The sequence below is a fragment of the Dermacentor albipictus genome, chromosome 1 (assembly GCF_038994185.2).
Source record: "Dermacentor albipictus isolate Rhodes 1998 colony chromosome 1, USDA_Dalb.pri_finalv2, whole genome shotgun sequence".
NCBI lineage: Eukaryota > Metazoa > Arthropoda > Arachnida > Ixodida > Ixodidae > Dermacentor > Dermacentor albipictus.
Window position 1 is genome coordinate 233,984,295 of NC_091821.1, and position 22,150 is coordinate 234,006,444.

At 48.3% G+C, this 22,150-nt stretch overlaps 1 protein-coding gene and 1 long non-coding RNA gene across 2 annotated transcripts; one reads left to right on the forward strand and one right to left on the reverse strand.

Annotated features, from left to right (window-relative positions):
• The first annotated feature begins 7,390 nt into the window (after positions 1-7,390).
• LOC135901209 (akirin-2-like) lies at positions 7,391-7,813 on the forward strand. The gene has a single exon (XM_065430887.1). The coding sequence runs from the start codon at positions 7,391-7,393 to the stop codon at positions 7,811-7,813; it is 423 nt and encodes a 140-aa protein (XP_065286959.1).
• A 7,642-nt stretch (positions 7,814-15,455) lies between these two features.
• Positions 15,456-20,866, reverse strand: LOC135901282 (uncharacterized). Its single transcript, XR_010564080.2, has 5 exons — positions 20,399-20,866; positions 19,194-19,312; positions 17,985-18,068; positions 17,823-17,915; positions 15,456-15,674 (listed from the first exon to the last, which is right to left on the reverse strand). It is a non-coding gene; the product is annotated as an uncharacterized lncRNA (long non-coding RNA).
• Positions 20,867-22,150: the final 1,284 nt, after the last annotated feature.

The following is a 22,150-nucleotide window of genomic DNA, read 5'->3' on the forward strand; positions in this document are numbered from 1 at the left end:
CTCACAATCAGAGAATGGTTTTGGCACGTAAAATCCCATAATTTACTTTGCCTTCCAAGCCCGATTCTCGCTGCCTTGGAGGCTATCGCCATGATTATCATGTTCAGCTTTTGAATGTTATGCATGCAGACCTCCCCGAATTATTTTTAATAAACTGTGCCGCATGGGCCCTTGGGTTCCAAAGACACAAGTATATGACGGAATAGTATAGCGCGCTGCTGATTAATTTCTTGTGCGTGTGGAACCACTTGGGGTTCCACACGCACACTATGCTTTATTTACAAGCTTTTTCCTTTAATTTTTCACCCTAGCGCATTAGGTTTCCTGCCGCCGCAGCCGGAAATCTAACTCGTGACCGCGAGTTCAGCACCTAAACTCCCTGGTCATTGAGCACCTCTGGCGGGTGCGAATTTTTTCTTCCTGAAATAAACACACCACTGTAAGGCAGACTCAGGCGTTTGGACTCGCCCTTTACTGCCGATGTTATCATTGCCCACATAGCCAAGATACACAGTGAAGGCTTTGCCAGAAGGCCTCTTCCTGGTGCTTTCTCGTGCTAGAGCTCGCGCATGTCCTCCTGCGAAGCGACGCCCATCACGTCACGAGTAGCCGATTGTGGCAGCCTCGTATCGCTTCTCGCACTCGTGGTGCGTAAGTTGAACAAATGCGCCGAGCTGTTCAGAGGGCTACGCAGAGAATACATGGTCGAACTCCTCACTCATGCGGCTCTGGCATTCCTTCATCGTGTGCTCGCAAATGCGGCCCGTTTGGAAGTTGATGCAAGGAGGATGGCCCCGATGGACAGGTAGAAACTGTCCCACCAGGAAGGCCTGCCGAAACAGCGAACCCACGGGACCTACTAGAAGCCTACCCCTGGCCATGGCCCACTGCACGAGGTGAAGCTCCCAATGATGCTTTCTCCACTGTATCTCCGCATGTATGTTGGCCTCTGGGACTCCAGCGCACGGTGAACAATCCATTTGCTCAGCCATTACTGGAGCGGTCGGTGGAGTATCCGACGAAGGCATAAGTCTTGGGCGCTTTGCTGATGCCTCGTGGAGTCCTTGCAGAGTATCTCAGACGTGTGCTCATTTCGATGGTCCGGCATCCATCTTGCACCGATCCGCATGACTCCAGAGGATTCCCTTCGCACTCGCAGCCAACTGAAGCGAATTGCTAGACAGCTGAAGGAACGCTGTCCAACAGAAACCTTTGAACTGGGACGGCGGAAGGAGGCGTCGCACCGCGCTCAACGTTCGCTCGCGCACCGATACGACGACACGTCGTCTTTCTTTCCACGAGATACCGTGCGGCCGCGCGCTCGGCCGCAGCCTGTGGCTCGGCGCGCTCTCTGTATCGATGTCGATGCGGTGTTTGAATGGGCAAGCCTTTCCCTTGTCATATTGTCACGTTGAAATGACGCCGAAGAATAAGACGACGGCAAAACTGTGAGTCACGAAAGTTATTATTGGGCGAGCCTGTACCCACAAAAGTACTAACACTTGTTGTGCCATTACCACAAGCCCGGATTCCGAATCTGCAAGATGCGGAATCTATCCTGCGAGCGCCATAATTCTCCCTTCACAAGACAAGATGCTGCGCCGTCGTGCGGGAGAAGCCTCGGCGAGCAGCGTGTTTAGACGTGTCCGCGTGTGCCAGACGGCCCGGCGCCGCACCTCCCTTGCCTGGAGGTCAGCGCGCGCGCGAACTTTGAACCGGGTGGCCAGCGCGGTCGCTGGTTGGACCCCTCGGACGACCGTCGTGTGCTGACTTTGTATTGGGCCGTTTGAGTGACAATGGGCCTCGGGGATTATAAAAGCAGCGACACGCCGCTCGAAAACAGGATCCGCCGACCCCACCGGGAGAGAGTGTCGCTCCCGACTGGGGTGAGGTGTGTAACGCGTTTTCGCCGGACGTCGTCGTGCGAGAACAGTCGCGTTTGTTGTGAGCACGCGGCCCCAGTGCCGACCCGTTCATGTCCTGTATGATAACCTGTATATAATGTATAAAGTCCCTTTTGTTATTCTCATCGACGCCAGGCTCGGAGTCATCGCTACCAACGCTCTGTCACGAAACGGGTGACGAGCGCTACGGGACCACAAAGCCGTAATCCTGGTGGCACCGGTTGGGTGTCATAACACTGGTGGCACCGGTTGGGTTGGATTCCATAACACTGGATGGCAGCTACGGGATTGACCGGCATCAGCTACCTCGGCGCGGTGAGTGCCTGAAGTTTACCTCAAACACCAGACTTTCTCTGACACAGGTTATAGTAGCTTAGGGAAGGATTTGGTGTTGCATTGTGATAACCTTGTGTGTTTCAAGCCTAGTAAGAGTGTTTTGAAAACCAGGGGATGCTGAGGGGGTAAACAGGGCAGTGTGTGAAATACGTGCATATGTCTTACTAGTAGTGTTATAGTAGCGTACGGCAGGTATATTCAAAAAGGGTAAACAGCAGGAGGACAGTGTGAACGATGGAGAAGTACAAGGTGAAGGAACTTCTCGAAATTTGTGAGGAGTTGGGCATTGAGTTGGGCTCAACCAAAAGAAAGAATGCGATCCTTGAGGTCATGAGGACTGGGGACGTAACGGCTGAGGAGGCCGCTGAGGCCTGGGCGGATATCAATGAACGACGGGAAAGGGAGGAAAGGAGAGAACAGGAACGTCGCGAAGAGGAGGAAAGGAGAGAACAGCAACGTCGCGAGGAGGAAAAGGAGGAAAGGAGAGAGATTCGTGAGCACGAGCTTAAAATGAAAGAGTTGGAGACCCGAAATAGCTCGCCAGCGCCTAGTCTCACTTCTAATGTTCCCAGAATACGCGATCAACTTCCACCCTTTGTCGTCGGAGAGGATATGGCCAAATACCTCGTGAAATTTGAGCACGTGTGCGAACGGAATAGCATTGAGCGATCCCTCTGGGCACAGAATCTGTTAGCGTTGCTTCCTGGGGAGGCATCAGACGTAATAACTTGCTTATCGAAAGAGGCGTTTGAGAGCTACAGTGATGTGAAGGAAGCGCTACTGCGGAAGTACAAATTGTCGCCCGAAGCTTTCCGGCAGAGGTTCCGGTATGCAAAAAAGGGTAAGGAGTCGAATGTTGACTTCGCGTTTCGTCTAAAAGCCGACTTGGTGGAATGGCTGAAGGGCGAAGAGGTTTACGACGACCGCGACAAAATTGTCGAATGCATCGCGTTGGAGCAGTTCTACCGTTGCATTGATGAGGATGTCCGGCTCTGGCTGCAAGATAGGCTAAAGGAGGTTAAGCTAAACAAGGCAGCAGAGTTAGCGGAAGAGTATTACACCCGCCGCAGCTTGCACAGCAAGGCAGTGCGCATAGAAAAAGCAGATAGAAGAGATGGGTTTTACGGGAAGCCCGACGAACGGAAGGAAATCACGCGTCGCGAGTTTCGGGACGACGAGTCCCTTCCCAAAGAAACTGTAAGGGATGGACAGAATGCATCTCAGAATGATGACGATGGTCCGAAACAGCGAAACGAAATGACGCGTTCTTTTGAAAAACGGAGACCGTTAACCTGCTACAATTGCAAAAAGCAAGGGCACATCGCTGCAAGCTGCCCAGAGAGAATTGCTTTTGCAACGATACAGGAAACTCACAAAAACATACGTCTATTGGAGCCCTATGTGCAGGAAATTAAGGTAAACGGCAAGAAGTGCCGAGCACTGCGGGACTCTGCAGCAACTATGGACGTTGTTCACCCGTCTTTCGTCTCCTCGAGTGATTTTACGGGAGAGTGCGTTAGGATACGGCAAGTGGCCGAGAAGGAGAGTGTCTGTTTACCGATCGCAACGGTTATCATTGAAGGAGAATTTGGGAAACTTAACACCGAAGCCGCTGTGTCAGCCGCCCTCCCGGAGCAATTTTCCTACCTCTTCTCAAATAGCTCGGAGCAGCTGCTGAGGGATCAGGGCAAATCATTCTTTGCCGACGTGGCGTACATGGCCCCCACGCGATCCAAAGCGCGCCCGCTGTCGAGGGAACTTGACTTAGCGTCGGTGAGCGAAAGGCGGTGCGGCACACGGACCGATCACGGTAACTTGAGTGGCGAGCAGTCACGGGAGAGGCAGAGCTCGGAGGCTGGCCTAGACGAGCGGGTCCTGGAAGTGAGTGGGAGTGACGCGTGCAGTGCTAGCCGCGATATAGACTCGACGCCGCAATTAGGCGACGCGGGCTCCACACTCGCTCCGGTTTCCGCCAGCTGGCAGGAGCAGGCTGCAGTTGAAAGGGAAACTCGGATTCGCGAACAACAGCAAGATTGTTCAATAGCCGATCTGAGGAAGAGCGTCAAACGGGGAGTGAAAGAAAAGGGGGTTTCGTTTGGCAAGGAATCTGGCTTATTGTACCGCCGCTACACGGATAAGCAGGGTCGCAAATATAAGCAGCTTCGGATTCCGCGAAAATATCGCCGGGAAAAATGAATGACCTCATTTGCTTCCTCAGAAGTATGTTTTCGGTCCAAGCGATTTCAAGGGGACCATTCTAGTTGTCATTATTAGTGATGATTAATAATTGTTTCTATTTTGTTGTGTTGTTGATTTGAAAACTGATTGTTTGAGCCTTGTGTGCTAGATCGTACACCTGCCTCTTGTTGCAGCGGGAGCAAAAAGGGGATAGCGATTTAGTTAGGTTGATTTGGATTATGGCCTTGTCTGGTGTTTGACGGGAGACAGAGGGCACTTGTTCGTGTTGGGTGTTGCCTTTTGCCGGTCGGTTTTGCAAGATGCAGAACGACCAAGCGGGACCAGTGGCGAGAAGCAAGGTCTTAGGAACGACCCGAGCGGAGCTGGTCAAGGTGCCTTGGCGACGACGTGGTGAGCAGAGCTCCTGTCCTGGCGAGTCGGACCTGGGCACGTGATGTTACCTGGCGTCCCGACACTGGACGTGAACTTGGACGAGCCTGACGAACGTGCGCGCCTGGCATCCGAGCCACGTGGAGGCAGCTCGTCTTCCCGGCGCCTTATCTGAGGGCGGGGATGCTGTTGTGCCATTACCACAAGCCCGGATTCCGAATCTGCAAGATGCGGAATCTATCCTGCGAGCGCCATAATTCTCCCTTCACAAGACAAGATGCTGCGCCGTCGTGCGGGAGAAGCCTCGGCGAGCAGCGTGTTTAGACGTGTCCGCGTGTGCCAGACGGCCCGGCGCCGCACCTCCCTTGCCTGGAGGTCAGCGCGCGCGCGAACTTTGAACCGGGTGGCCAGCGCGGTCGCTGGTTGGACCCCTCGGACGACCGTCGTGTGCTGACTTTGTATTGGGCCGTTTGAGTGACAATGGGCCTCGGGGATTATAAAAGCAGCGACACGCCGCTCGAAAACAGGATCCGCCGACCCCACCGGGAGAGAGTGTCGCTCCCGACTGGGGTGAGGTGTGTAACGCGTTTTCGCCGGACGTCGTCGTGCGAGAACAGTCGCGTTTGTTGTGAGCACTCGGCCCCAGTGCCGACCCGTTCATGTCCTGTATGATAACCTGTATATAATGTATAAAGTCCCTTTTGTTATTCTCATCGACGCCAGGCTCGGAGTCATCGCTACCAACGCTCTGTCACGAAACGGGTGACGAGCGCTACGGGACCACAAAGCCGTAATCCTGGTGGCACCGGTTGGGTGTCATAACACTGGTGGCACCGGTTGGGTTGGATTCCATAACACACTCAAGCGCAACGATAGCGGCGAGTACATGCGACGAAAGTCCAAATCTGATCAGCGGGTCAAGCGCGTCGCTTTTACACACTCTTAGAAAAATTTACACCCTTTGGGGCGTAGCTTGTCCCACAACAATAATCGTCATCTGTCTTGCCCGCGTTTCCTTTCTTTAACGCTGCGAGCCCGGTTCTAGCTCTGTTCTAGCTTTCTGTGTCCGTACGTGTTTCACTTCGCGCTAGAAGCCAAAATCATGATGCCGAGCACCCAGAATAATGTCCCGAGAGAATGGTTGCCAGAGGAGAGGCCTGCCATTCTTGTGTGTAAGCTGGGCAGACGTATAACAGTATTGTCTGTATTTCTTTTTCTTTTTTTGCGTGTGTGTGTGTGTTCTACACAATTCACTCTTAGGCAAAGTTACACCCTTTGGCTTGCCCCTTCTGCCACACAACGATAATCATCATCTGCCTTGACGTGTTTCCTTTCTTTAACGCTGCGAGCCCGGAACTTGCCAGTAACGAACGGCACGCGCGTTATCAGAAGGGGCACTCCAAAGGGTGTAAACTATTCTATGCTGATAACGCGCGTGCCGTTCGTTACAGGAAAGTACCGGGCTCGCAGCGTTAAAGAAAGTAAAAAACACATCAAGGCAGATAACGATTATTGTTGTGTGGCAGAAGGGTCAAGCCAAATGGTGTAACTTTGCCTAAGAGTGAACACTTAATTCTCAAACTATGAACACGATGTTCTAGTGACCGTTTGCCACTTGATTTCCCCCCGCTTCTGTGAAATTCAGTTACCTCGCGTGGTGTCCACGTGGGGGTCATTGGCCCTGCTCTTTTTGGGGACTTGAGATGGCTGCCCGACAGGGGCACCACCCTGCCACTAGGCAAACTTGTTTTACTGTGAAATAAAGCCAGTCTACTCTTCGTTCTCAACCTGTCGAAACCTGTATTACTTCCCTCCGCCCATCGTCGCTCCACCTTGCGGCGGTGCCTCTTCCCTACACAACATTGGTCATAGTTAACGCAGATCTGATTTGGACGATCGCTGCCTGTACACGCCCCTATCGTTGCGCTTGATGTTAATTCTTTTGTGCTAGAGGCTCGCCCAATAAAGAGTTTAGTGACTCACAGTTTTGCCATCATCTTATTCTTCGGCGTCCTTACAACGTTACAATATACGTCACTATATGGATCTACTTAACTCCGGCGAGGGACTATATTGACGCCCTCTGCAAAATTTGTAAGCAGGAAGGTACGCTAGACGACGTAATATGGGAGTGCGCTGGCTCCCCTGCAGGGGCCAAGGAAAAGATTGACAGCAGAGAAGCCTGGGAGGCCTTGCTCCAGAGCGAGGCTGAAGACGACCAGCGTTAAGCAATCCGCCTGGCCGTTGAGGCCGTGAAGACACTGTCCTCAACGCGCGGGGACAGCTTCGTCCTCCCCCCGTACCTGCGTGTAGGGTAAGAGGCGGGGACCCCAGCTGGGCGGAATAATAAAGTTTTCAATCAATCAAGGAAAAGGTTTGCCCGTTCTGACACCGCATCGACATCCAGACAGAGAGCGCGCGGCCGCACGGTGTCTCGTGGAAAGAAAGACGACGTGTCGTATCTGTGCGCGAGCGAACGCTGAGCGCGGTGCGTGGCATTCTTCCCCGTTCCAACGTTTCTGTGGCCGTCTGGAAGTTTGAGAGCGAAGGGAATCCTCTGGAGTCAACCGGATCGCTGCAAGATGGATGCCGGACCATCGAAACGAGCACACGGCTGGGATCACCTGCAAGGACTCGACGAGGCATCAGCAAAGCGCCCAAGACTTGCGCCTTCGTCGGATACCCCACTGACTGCTCCAGCAATGGCTCATCAAATGGATCCTTCACCGTGCGCCGGAGTCCCAGTGGCCAACATGCATGAGGAGATGCAGTGGATACAGCATCATCAGGAGCTTTGCCTCCAGTGGGCCGCCGCCAGTGTTAGGCTTCCGGAAGGTCCCGTGGGTTCGCTGCCTCGGCAGGCCTCCATGGAGGAAGACTTGCCACCTGCCCATCAGGGCCATGCTCCTTTCATCAACTTCCAAATGGGCCTCATTTGCGAGCGCATGATGAAGGAACGCCAGAACCGCACGCGTGAGGAGTTCGACCATGTGTTCTCTGCGTAGCCCTCTGAGCAGCTCTGCGCATTTCTTCAACTTGCGCACCAAGAGAGCGAGAAGCGATACGGGGCCGCCACAATCAGCTACTCGTCGTAACGTGATGGGCGTCGCTTCGCAAGGGGACATGCGCGAGCTCTGGCACGAGGAAGCACCAGGAAGAAACCTACTGGCAAAGCCTGCACTGTACAGCAGCAATAAAGGTCGGGACTGAACGCATGAGTCTGTCCTACAGTGGCGTGTTTATATTATGGAGAAAAAATTCGCACCCGCCAGAGGTGCTCAGAGGCCATGGAGTTTAGATGCAGAGCTCGCGGTTACGAGTTAATTTCCGGCTGCGACGGCAGCAAACCTAATGTGCTGGGATGGAAAAAAAAGAAAAAGAAACTAGTCAACTGAGCAATATCCGCACATGGAACCCGAAGTGGTGGAAATTAATCCGCAACGCGGCTTAATATTCCGCCATACATTCGTGTCTTTGAAACACAGGGCCCCATGCAGCGCAGTTTATTAATAAAATGTAATTCTGGGAGGTAGGTCAGCATAACGTGAGCGAGAATCGGGCTGGGAAGGCAAAATGCATAGCTGGGGTCGTCATCATCAATATCATTATCTTTCTCCATGTATTCGACGGGGCTCAGAAAGGAAGTCTGCGGATTGGTTGTTCCTCAATGAAACGGCGCAATGCACATTGGAGGATCGGCTATGAATCGGGCAATACAATGGTTAAAAAAATGCAATCAAATTTGTTACTTTTGTAAGTGGTTAAAATTAAATGTAAATAATAATTACGTGAAGTCATAGTAAAATAAAACATGTGAATATAAAAAGAAGAAAAAAGAACAATTTTGGAATGCAACTTCTTTTTGTCTCGCTCAGAAAATTCAAGAGGGCACCACGAACGTTAGTCAGGCTAAAACCTAGTTCGGAAGTAGCAAAAAGCTAAGCAATGTCGCATAATTTTTTTTTTTACCTCGTTGCTTCTTTACGACTGCCTCATGGGCTGCGGTGCTAGTGCCGCCGAGGAGCCTTCATTACCAGCTACAACAGAGAAGACGCGATGGACCGAAAGCGTGGATGGGATCCACAGGTGTAGCACAGCAGCTGTTGATTTTGATCTGTACACTGCAGCGCCTGCTTGGGCGCCTCCTCATACATTTATTGCGATTCGCATTCTTTTCCTACTTCGGCCGTGTTGAGCCTACCTATCTATCTATCTTGTTAGGCCGACCCAGGGCGCTATTCTGGACATTCCGCCATTTTCTTCGGTGCGTGACATAGGCGCGACGCAAAGAAAATGGCGCTGGTGGCCCAGTTTTGCTTACGTAACGTGACGCCAACTTGACGTTTCGCCTAAGAAACTGAAATGAAGGCACTGAATGTAGCGTTATCGGTAAAGCAAAACCGTTTTCCTCCGCAGTAAAAATAAAGCAGCTATCTAAAAGCGTATGGTTATTCCGTCGAAAACGCTCCTTGCTTCCGTCGTCTGCTGCGTACAAGCCGTCGTCTGCTGCAATAGCTAGAATGCGTGTCCTCGGAAAATGGAATGTCATCGCATGTTGGCGCCAACGCGCTTGTTTTCTTGCTTGAGACAACATACGCGACCTACCAGTGGTGATGCGCGCACGTTCTAGGCCACGTCATTGCTATCTCGTGAAACGCAAGTGACTCAGCCCGGCTCGGCTGGCTGAGAAACGGCCGAATATCACCGATAGCATTGCGGGCGCCAGAGATATCCACTAGCGCGACGCAAGCGCCGGCGCTGCCATCTCTTGTTCATTTCGCTGGTTACTCGCACTGCGGGATGAAACTTCAAGGCGCCGCCTTGCGTACATTTCTTTTTATAAATTAGAAAGAGGCCGTTGTCATAACTTTTGATTGTGCGAAAAGGCATTAATCTTGATTACAATACAAATGCAGCAGTGAAAAGTGGACAACATTGCCGAAAGCTTGCTATGTTCAACCAATATTATTTCGTATAAATGCGTTCTTTTAAAAAATGATGGCCCCAAACACAAATGCCGACACCACCCGAGAGCGATGCAAATACTATGAGCACGCGTTACGAACAAAAGATTTTCGTGGCGCCAAACGACGGGGAAAATGTGGCGATACACATTCCTCTCGGCTGCCATTGCATATGGCTGCTCATTAGCATAATTCGCGCGGTTCGTCGCAGCAAAAATTATGGCGGAAAATCACAGCAATGGCGGCCCAGCGCAACGTCACGCATAGTCAAAATTATGTTTACGAAACAGCCCTTCCGGTGACGCTCCTCACGAGATATTCCTTCAGCCAATCAGCAAGCTGGCATGGCGCATATCTTGGATCGCCACCACATATTCGCGCAATTGCACATGCATTGCACTGGTTGTGCATGCTACCACTCACATTCTTTTTGAAGCGCTAACATCGCAATATAGCTGCCAAGAACCAAAAAAAATGTATTAGTCCATAAAATTTGTAGCTCCACGTCACGTTTCGTCATCTTGATGAAAACGCAAAATTGCATTTTGCAATACTTCCGCTTCCCGGCACAAATTTCAAAACACGTGACTTCTCGACAGCCAATCAGAGAGTAGACATGGCGGATAATGGCAGCCGTGCAGCCGCCATGCGTGTCCAGAATAGAGCCCCCAGTGACCCAAGTTGTCTACCAGTCAGGGCTACAGGGGATGCGCTCGTGCATGGTTGTAGTGCCATCGTCGTCATTCCAGGGTCGTGATCTTACTCACCTCATGACGTCGTTGGTTCTTTATTCTATGGTCATACGCCTTCGTCGATCCATCGACGACCTTCCTTCTTCGTCATTCTGTTGTTAATAATGCTGTCGGCAATCAGTTGTGATTATGCCTGCATTATCCTAACATCGTGTCATTGCGTCTTCATGAGATAGTCGCTACCGTGCATCCTTATCACCGTCGTCGTCATGCTATCATGGTCATGCCATCGTCATTCCAGCTTCGTCATCCAGTTGCCCTTCCGCCTTCGTCACACCATTGTCTTCATACCATCGTCGTTATCCCATTGTCCTCATCACGCTGTCGACGTTATACCACCGTTGTCATTTAGCAATCGCATTTCTAGTCACCATGCCGTCGTCGACATGCCACCTGCGTCATTCCACAGTCGTCACTCCGTCGGCATCGTACGGTCTTCATACCGCAATGCTCACAAGCGACCTTGAGAAGCCAGTGCCATAGCCAAGTGGGACAACACTGGTGCATGTCATATACCGAGTATTTTTGCGAAGACTTTCGGTAATTCTTTTAAAAGTCATGCGCGGAAGGTAACGCAATTCTAACTTTTGAGCTGGATTGCCAAACAGGTAGATATTACCTTGGCGAGAAATCAAAATGCATAATTGAATAATTAACGAAAATTCCCTGATTATAACTAATTACAGCACACATTGTAACTTATAAAGTGTAGCCTGGGAGTTCGCATGGTAGATCCGATTGGAACGAATTCTCCAGATGGCACCAGCTTCGATATTAATTTCCAAACTTTGCGAAGAAATGCATTGGTGGTCAATTTACTCTTTGTGCTTCAATGCGTAAAACGGCATTTAGTTGAAAACGTAAGTGGAATGACAGTGCATATTTACAGCAGGTTTGACGATGCATATCTCGGGAGTGATGTAATCCACAGAATTAAAGTGCATATGCCTTGCAGTCGCCAGAGTTAAAATTTGTAAAATGTCATATGTTACGCCAGGTCATTAGTGAAAAACTTAGTGAATATTTGTTAAAGGGAAGCTGAAAGCTTTTCCAGAAAAAATGAGTGAAGAGCAGCACGCCGTGGTTTTCAACCCTCTGAATTCGAATATCGCATCGAAATTGAGCGAAAGAAAGCGCAAACATATTTTATTTCGACGAAAAGTGCAGCAGCAGACACGCCCAGCTCGCGCGCCTCGTTTCCGCCTGTCATTGGTCGGGTGCCTCGTGACGTCAACAATGGTGTTCGTCCGGACCGACTGCTGCCGCTACACACGAAGCACGGTGCAAAGTAGTTTGGTGGAGTTTTGCTGAGACTGTCATGGAAATTTTCGAGAGCTTGCGCTTCTCTGAGGAGTTCAGCGTTAAGTCCAAACTCTACGAGAGCGATTTTGCGCGCGATGGTGACGAGCGACGGCTTCGAGCGACAAAACGGGCCGTCGCTTGAACAAATCGCTCGGTGTTGTCGCTCGATGGCACGTTTCTAGAAATCTAGAACTCGTCGCTCGTCGCCCGGAAATGCTATGAGCGACTAGCCAATTGTGCGAAGCCGAAACTGGATGTACATAACGGAAATACTACTGTTTGTCGCACGGAATGAGCAAACTAATGAATTTTACACATGCATGGATGGATGGATGGAAAAACTTTATTTTCGTCAGAACGCATGTGCGGACGATTCCGTGCTAGATGGCCATCAGCTCATGGCTGACGGCGACCTGGGTGGCCCACTCCACGGCCCTGGTCTGGACGACCGGGTCTGAGCTGGCCAACACGGCCTCCCACTGCTCGAGAGAAGGATCACGCATAATATCCGCCGGTGGCGGCGCTATGCTACAGCTCCATAATATGTGGTCATAGGTGGCCAGTTCCTGGCACCATTTGCATTCCGGCTGAACGTCCGGGTAGATTTTGTTTAACACGTATGGGTTACAGAAAGATCTCGTCTGCAATCTTCGCCAGACGCTTTCCTGCGCCTTCACCAATTGCTTGTCCGGTGGAGGGTAAATTCTCCGCTCAAGTTTGTAATGGTTAGTAATGTCGTGAAAGGACACCCGCCCATCTCTCGTGGACCTCCCTGGAACGTCCGGCTCACCTGCTCGGCTGACGAAACCTCGAGCATTTATGTGAGCTGCCTCGTTCCCAGGGTTCCCAGAGTGGGCCGGTACCCAGACAATTTCCACCTCCGTAGTCCCTCGCCCCGTGGCCCGATTTAGTAATCCTGCCGCTGTGACAGAGATTCTGCCCCTCGCCAAATTTCGGATGGCTGTTTTAGAGTCGCTGAAAATCAGGTCAGCTTCAGTATTACCTATAGCTAGCGCTATCGCCGCCTCCTCTGCAGTTTCTGAGGAGCGGGTTTTGACTGATCCAGAGGTGATTAAGCGTCCCCGCCCATCCACCACCGCAACTGCAAATGCGTCATTGTTCTTATACTCGGCGACATCTACGTAGACCGCCCCGTTGTACTTCCCGTACTTAGCATGTAAAGCTCTGGCTCTTGCCTTCCTACGGTTCTCGTGATGTATCGGATGCATATTTTTAGGTAAAGGTTTTATGTACAAGCCCTTGTGCATTTCTCGCTTCACCTGAATTTTCATGTCCCCAGCTGGAGGATCAACTCCAATGCCGATCCCTTCCAATATATCCCTCCCTACTATCGTTTTGGAAAGTCTACTGAGTTGCATCGCCAAGTGTGCCTCCCGCAGTTCTTCCAAGGTGTTGTGCACCCCTAATCCCAGCAGCCTTTCGGTGGAAGTATTGTTAGGCAACCCAAGGGCCGCCTTATACGCCTGTCTAATCATAGCCTCCACCTTGCCTTTCTCCGTCGCGTCCATCTTCACACTCTTAGCACGGTAACCTTTACTAAAGGGGTACATTCTCACAGATTTGTGCACCTTTAACTTATAAGTTACAAATCAACCTTTACAAATTTAACTTCTATTAAAGGTAAGAAAGCGTACACCTCAACTAGAGGTTACAACACTTTAACCTCTAGTATAGGCATACAGTATTGAGTGTCTTTGCCTAAATATAAAGGTTACTTTTACAATATACCGGTTGAACGATTAAAATGTTCACACAAAGCGGCTTGCAGGAGGTCCCAGATGGACACCGTGCAGCGCATGCTCCGTATATAGAGCCGGTGTCGCCTAGCAACGGGGACGCGGCTCTTCTTTCTGCGGTATGTTTCATAAAAGCCCGTTGCTCTGCGCATGCTCCACCAAGGCAGTTGTCGCATAGCAACAAAGGTGCGTCTCTTCCTTCTTTCGCGCTTCTTTCTGCTTGCGCCTCTTCTTTCTTGCGCGCTTCTTTCCGCGGCCGGATTAAGCAGACTACAACCGTGCGCGGAGAAATCTGAGCCTTCGCGGAGGAAGCCCCTCGGCCAGTCCTTTCCGGACGCTGCCTTTACATGCGCTTGCGCTTCGAAATAGTTCACGTGTCCACCTCGTGCGGTTTTCGGAAGAAAGGGTGTCGCTGTGTCTCTCTGAACCTAAGTAAGAAAAAAGAAAAACAAGAAACTTTGCATTTTGCAGGCAACTTAGACCTTACGCATACCGCAACATCTCTTGTTTGGCCTAAAAAATATTAAGACAAAATGCAGCCTACTACCCCAAAAAGTACAACAAAGGTGACCGCGGGAGCCAGAGAAATTTCTTTACTTTTGAATAGTATATTGTAAGTGACAGACTCATTTTTTTTGGGCTACAGTTCTGTAGCTGATAATCAATAAATGAGGCAAATTTTCGCTTTGCCAACGACAAGTGTTCAGACTTTTGGCTCACGCTGTTGCGGTTTTTATCCTCCTGCACATGCGTTTGTGTTTACTCGGTGGATTGTTCCTAAGGTATCATCTAGCACGCGAAAATGAAAAAAAAATGAATTTCAGCTCACTGATTCTACTTTTTAATTTTTGCATGCTGAATGATACCCTTGGTACAATCCACACAGTAAACAAAAATGCATGCGCAGGAGAAAAACACAGCACGGGTAAAGGGCCTGAACACTTGCCGTTATTCATAAGCAAAGCAAAAATTTGCTTCATTTATTGCTAATAGCTACACAATTGTACCCAAAAACAGTATGCGTCTGTCACTTGCTATGCCATTCGTAAGTGGAGATCTGTACTCCCGCACTCCTCCTTGTTGTGCTTTGTGATCGCTAGATAATTTTTTGACTAGATATCATTGCAGTCGAAGAGATGTTACGGCTTGCGTAAGTTGCCAGCAAAACGCAGTTTTTTCTTTTCTTTTTTTTTGCTTAGGCTGAGAGAGACACAGGGACACCCTTTCCTGTGGAAACTACACGAGGTGGATAGGTGAACTATTTCGAAGCGCAACCACGTGTAAAGACAATGTCCAAAAAGGACTGGCCGAGTGGCGTCCTCCGCGAGGGCTCACGTTTCTCCGGGCATGGTTGTCGGCTGCTTAATCCGACCGCGAAAAGAAGCGCGCAAGAAAGAAGAGGCGCAAGCAGAGAGAACCGCAAAAGAAGGAAATGACGCACCTCTGTTGTTTGGCGGCAGCCGACTCGGTGCACCATGCGGAGATTTGGCCTTTCTGGAACAAAACCCAAGGTGGCGCCTCCCCGTTGCTAGGCCGCACCGGGCTCGTCGGACCATGTAAAGAGCGGGGCCCACATGAAATTCTCTGAAAAAAAAAGGAACGCTCAACTGAATGTGGTGTCAAAAGTTTACTTTCATTTAAATCACTTAAATCATTGTATTTCAGCCAACGAAGGGCTACCATGATACTACTATACTGTATCCCTTGGGATTTCTGACGAAATGAAACTCCCCGTGCGGCACCTTTTGAGCAAATATGTAACGGTAATGTTCTCAAAAATACAGTTCAAAACACAATTTGAACGCCTGAGGAGGAGGCGCCATTAGCTTGTATAAATAATCTGAGTATAAATTGACAGTTCCACAGGCAGTATAAGGTTAACTTCAGAATGCAACATCTTTATTTGAAAATACAACATAGAATACACCAGAAGTACAGCAGGCCTTGCTGGCACATGACTAGATCTGAAAATTCAACAGAATACTATCACTTGCATCATAACACAGGAATTTTTAAAATCATATCACCGTGTTTCAGCCATGCATGTCGTCAATAACTTCGTCTTAACTGTCCATGTAAAAACTTGTACTGCTGTCAGGAAGCAAGAAAACAAGGCAAATATTAGTATATGGGATTGAAGGAACAAAAACTGGACACTTGTGTTCAGATCCACATTGGACACTACATAAAAAAAGCTTTCCACATCAATGTGCAGCATTAGAGCAGGTCAGTAAAGACGTTGCCAATGCAATGTAGTCGATGCAAAGAATATACAAAGTATTGGCTATAGGTGAACCTAAAAAAGAAGACTGGACCACAAGGCCATGCATGCATGCAGCCCATTTATACCTGAGCAACGTTTCCTTAGTGTTAGCATTGACCACCACTGGCATCAAAAGACAACTTGTTGCTCTTACAAACATCAGACAAAGCTTAACCAGGAGATGTGCGAAGTGCTGGCTTGTGGGCCAAATGACAAAAGGCTGGAAGTGGTGATGCTTACAGCATAGTGAACTCTCAGTTTAGATCCTTGTGACAATGCAAACATGAACATTTTTTTATTAAAATTACTACATGACACATTTTACTGTCTAGCTAACAATGTCAAGGATGGGATTCAAACTTCTTGAATGCACTACCTATTTAAAATAAATATTGAAAAAGGTCATTTGGGCACTGCTATGCAGAGTACTGCACAATTACGCTATCATCTAGAGGCTAGCAGTTAGAATAACTCAGTGACAAAGAAAGGCCGCCATAATTCACATTGCACGAATTTAAGAATGTTGAGCAGCTAAATAAAATACTTGTGCACAATACTAAATGCCACTTGCATGAATGGATGTATTACCTCAGTAATTTTCAATAAAACAGTTATAGAAAGGCATGCAACTGTAATGCACAAAATGATGCATCTGTTCACCGCCTCCTGGCAACAAGTGAACATTAATGCAAGGTGAAAATTGTTAACTAGACTTTGAATCAAATCACATTCTTTTTCTTCAGAAGAGCAAAGAAACACTTCAATCTGTTATTTATGAGCCCTCTAGGCACAACATTGCTGGGAAGCACAAGTTTCTGCATCAGCGCCAGGAATGGTGCAAATGCATATGGATAATCGAGGTTCTTGATGTAGTAGGTTAAAATACAATAAATTACAGCTAGCTCCAGGCTGCCGTTCGAGACCCAAATTATTTCTTGCCTGCTGCCAGCATAAACACACGTTTGCTCGCTGCATGTGTAGACGTGGGGAGCTGCAATCTGGATATCACCACTGGGCAGTGGAGCCTACAAGGACACTTAGAGCCTATAAACATTCGCCTATCAAACATTAAATATGCAGAGCATAATGTGAACTGACGAAGTAAAATTTATCAAAAACGTGCAGTACTGCAGATGCAGAGCACAACTCAACCCGAAAGAGCCCAACCATTCTACATCAAGGAAAATTAGAACTGGCTCACCTTTAGCTCTCATAAAAGCATGCAGGAAAAAGCAATGAAATGTTATTTTACCGAAAGTAATCAGTATAATACCAATTTTCGTTTGTTTGCTCAACTATATACAACTGAAATCTCACTAAAGGATACTACTGTTTAGCGCGTAATTATGCCCTGTTCCCACAAGATACGCATTAACGAGATTTCACCAGGTAAATTGGTGCAGCATCGCACACTTCATGAGCTGGCTGTGTGCACGTTCCGTCCGGCAGGATGTCTCTTACGGTTTTTGCTTACCTCACCTTTACTAACTTTGAAATGCAATAAATCACATTTAAATTAAATTGTTAAATATAAATTAACAATTTCGTCTAATTTCATTAATTTGCTCCTTCTCTACATTCTGTGCCTTCATGTGTTAATTATCGTGCAGTCTAGCTAAACGGAAGTAGTGAATAAAAATAGCACCAAAATACTACCATACCTCAATTTAAGCGCATATAAAGTATGAGCAATGCCTCCATCCTTAGTATTATTTCAGGGGAAGAAAATCTAAGGCGACAACATTAAATCGTGCAATGATGCTCCGCTCGACTCGCACCACTGACCAATACAAACGATAATGCTACAATATAAGTACTGAACAGGAACACAGATGTGAGTAAAAGTAATCACAAGGTGAATGCAGAGAGCTTTCTGGACGATATGTGAAAAGTTTGCAAATTATTGTAATATTTAGTATCGTTACATTTGAGATGTTTTCCTTATGAACTAGTAAATTATATTTCCCCTCACATACCTTGGCCGCATTCAGTATCGCGGATCTCTTTGCCCATGGCAACCACTGGGCTGTCAAGTGGGGGCTCTTGCACATGGGACTACGGTGCGGAGTCTGGAACAAACAAGTGAAAACAAAGCACCCAATAAAACCAATTCTTTCCTGTATGCGCTATGCATTTACCTTTAGAGCAGCTAGGTTGTGATTCCTGCACAGGCATTCAGGCCGATTCATTTTCTATGGAGGCACCAACTGGGACAGTCCTCTCTAAAGCAAAAAAAAGAAAAAGCATATATATAGATCCCACGCACTGTGGGAATCGATGCAAGCAAAGCTTTCTGTGCTGTTTGCGTTCAGTGGCAATATTTGGCGGTGATGTTGACGGCCTACGACAGTCGTGATGCGATGTTAAATGTTACCTTACGTGCACCACTTGTGTTTGCCTACGTAGTACACCAAACAGCGAGGCGTGTTTGCTCGAGGCATTGTTGTGCGCCATTGTTCGTATGCTGCAAGCAATTTAGCACTGCCATTCTTCACACGGGCGCATGGCATCGTGGCTGAAATGTTTATTTGCTCGACAGCCGCTTGCGTGTTGTCGTCTTGACACTGCGTGTTGTCGTCTTGACGCTGCGGTACTGAGTGCAGCTTTGCGTCTGCACGCCTGCATCAGTTGTCATCATGTACAAACTTGCAGGGTGTTTATTTTTCAGAAATAGCAGAAACGTGCCGTTTCATTCTTAAACTAACATTTTTACAGTTTCTCCGCAACTGTTGCCATGTCTAGTAGCGACTCTTCTTTTATTTAGGCGACCCCAAATGAAGCATGCTTTCTGGTGGCGTCTTTCCATTCTTCCACATCATAATATGTATGCAAGGCGCCACGAGCGAATATCAACTATTATTCATCCGTTTGGTCAGGGCGTTGGCTTTACAGATTCTCTGTATTATCTTTCCATTGACTATCTCCCCTCTGGAAATTTGCACGTGAGTACAAAAGCGCTGCAGCTTCTACAATGCTTATACCGCAGGCTAACGCGTAATTACAGCGCTCCAGAGGTAATTGTGTCGATGGCCGAGGAGTTTCAGAGGACATTGTGACGACTAAAGAACTCCAGAGGGCATTGTGGCGACGCCCGCGCAGTTCTTGCTGGAAAGGGCTCACAGACGTCACTCCCGCGTCCCTACTATGTACAAGTACAATGTAATTTCTCGTACACTGCGTACATTATGTACATTACGTACTCAACCACTCCCCGACGCCGCGTGCAGGTCAGCGACAGCAGCAGCAGTGGAAAAGCCGAAGGAAGAGGCAAAAAAAGCTTCGCTTTAAAATATTTGATACACTAGGCAATCAAAAAAGCTTTGGCCAACATTCCACATTATACTAACCATATTGCACTGAGGAGACTAGATGTGCAAGCTTCCACAGTTTCATGTGACACTGAGGCCTCGAACAGCGGTGCCTGGCACATTGCATTGCACCTTTGCCTCGGCTGCATTTTTCGTTTCTGAAATTATAGACGCAACGAAACGACATCATTAGTGTTCACAAAGTAATGCAGAGCGCATTGCAGAGCTGTAGGCAAAAAAAAAAGACGCGTACATAAGCAAAATTCGTGCGAAAGCTATACAACATGTATTCTCTGAAACAACGCTGTATATAATTATACATCATTGTGCGAAATTGGAATGCAAGTTGTAAGAGAAGGGGTGACGTTGCGGTAAAAAGAGAATTGTGTATTCTTCGCAGTTAGTCAATGCTAACCACCGATTCTTATGTTAAATTACTGGCCCGTTTGACTAAAAGAAAATAAAAAACACGCATTTTTACTCAAAAAGCGAAGCACTAATAGCGATAGCAAAGCATTAGACCACTACACAAACTAAGGTACGTAGTTTTACCTGCCGTAACAGTAATCATTAGCTTACTAATAACCATGGTGTCACGCGAGCACAGGCATTAATGAACATATCTCATTTGACGACCGCGAACAATCGCTATCAAGTTGACTTGAAGAACGCAGAGGGGAGCGAACGTTTGTTTTGTTGCTCCCTTAAACGCGTCTCCGAACTTTTGAGATTACGCGACCTCCAGCACTACTCGCACCGAAAGAAAGCAGAAATGCAACCACGAACCGTCTCGGCTTGCCCGACCTCTGCACACACCGCAGATTACCTCCAGGCCAGGGCGCGGGCAGTCACGCACCACCACAGCATGGCTAACGGAGGGTGCACGAGGCGAGTTGTGCAATACTGAACGATTTCTGTCAAGTACATCAGCCCAAAGCACGGCGTCAGTACAAGAAACGTATTGTTGAGGTCATTTAGTTGCCCTGACACAACTCATCCCGCCGACAAGCTCAATATTTTAGAAAGGTCTAATCCAATATTTGCACAAAATGACAACATGACAACATCGAATTTAGCTCAATGTAAATCGAAGAGCATAAAGAAGCAAACATATCAACAATAACCTTTTTCAGAAACACTTACGCGAAGCGAGAGCATGCATCATGTCAAATGTTGAATTGCGAACTATAAAGAATTCACGTACTATCCACCCAAAAATAATTTAAAGCAAAAGTTCTGCTTACCGAGATCACATATTTTTCCGTGTGCATTTGGGACGTGGTCACAATAGTCACACCTCACCAGGTTGTCACTTTCCGACAGGCGCAGAATGGTGTATCGCTTGCACTCACAACCCGGCTCGTTGCAGCGACCGCGCAACACACCGAAAAGGTCTCTGCTGCACAAAGGCATGAGGGTGCAGCGGATGGCGCAAATTCCCAGTAGAAGCGGTAATAACTACTGCAGGCTACAAGTGGTGGCAGCACACAATGGTGATCGGATGGTATCCAAACAAGTCAAACATAATGGCCGTCTCAGAACGACACCAACGACAGGACGACAGCGCGCTAACCACTCCCGCCGGCTCCGAGCCTCCCGCTCCCGCTTAAAATCTTCCCAGCGTGCAACTCGAGCTATCTCGATTGGGCCGAGGAGGAGAGATGATAGCACCGTGGATGGCCGCGCTCCGGTGTGGCTGATGCCTGCTCGCTGCCGCCATGTTAGAAAAAGGCACTTAGAGGCACAAGCAAAAATGAAAAAAAAAATGAGAACAAGCAATGAATTACAGAAATAAATGTCAGAGGTGCCTGTGATGTTATTGGTGTGATGGTGGAAGCATTTCGTGTTTGGACAGTGGTAAAGATTTCATTTCTCAGTTGGCGGCTTCACACATTTAACGCTCTTTTCATCTGTCTATGTCTCCTAAAAAAGACAACGGAGCGGACGGCGCTCGCTTGTATGTGAGTGTAGAGGCATCCTGTTCATTTCACTGAACGTTTGGCGCGTTTCGTGTCTGCTGTAACTTAAATCTGCGGTCGTTGTAATGCCAATCTTCGGCACAGCTTATAATGCCCAAAGAAAGTTGGTGGTGGAATCAGTTGCTACAAGTTTTTAAAACATCCTAAGTGCAATGCAGAATGGTTCGCCGACATGTAGGTTGTTTATTTCAAAGCAGTTACGCCGGTCGCGTAGCGCGTACCGCATCCCCAGCTCCCTCGCCGCGCGTTTATACTTCAGTACACACGCTGCCTAGCTGGTACCGCGTGTCGGCATGGTTTTCTTAGGCACGCGCTTCTTGCACACTAACTATTAACCTCATCTTGAGCGCTTATGGTTGAATTAAGCATGGGAAATTTTTGGTTGACAGCATCAAGGCAGTGCAGGGAATGAAACGAACCCGGTTAAAGGCAGAAAATGTATGCAGACAACTGAAAGGTTCTGAGCAGGGACATTTTAGTAGACAAGTTGAATTATATTGATATGTGATAGAACCATCCAATGTTTTCAACAACCTTTTACTGAAAGACCCAACGCGTTCGTGTGCTTTTCTTCTGCTGTTCTTCCTCGCCTCGTACATGAATTTTGTTAAAACATATTCATTTTTTCTAAAGAAACTCGCCCGCTATTGTTTCTCGTGTTGAAATACCGATGTTCCATGCCTGTCTCATGGTGGCTAGAATGCGTGCGAGAGCAGGGGGCTTCCGTCACGTTCGACCACTGGGTTTCGGCAGGCAGTGCACGCCACATCATTCGATGACACAGTCTTCGTTGCTGATATTTCAAATAAGGCTGTGTGCCAAGTATGGAGGGTAGTCAAAGAACAGCGCGCAGATGAACTTGCAAGTGCGATCATGCTTGATTTATTTTTTGGTTTTAAATCGTGAAAAATGTAACTGCTTGGCTGACAGAAATTAAGACCGAATACAGCCCGAACTGCCGAAGTCCTACGTTTGTAATAACCAGATCATAAATGCAGAGCACGAACACATTAGGAT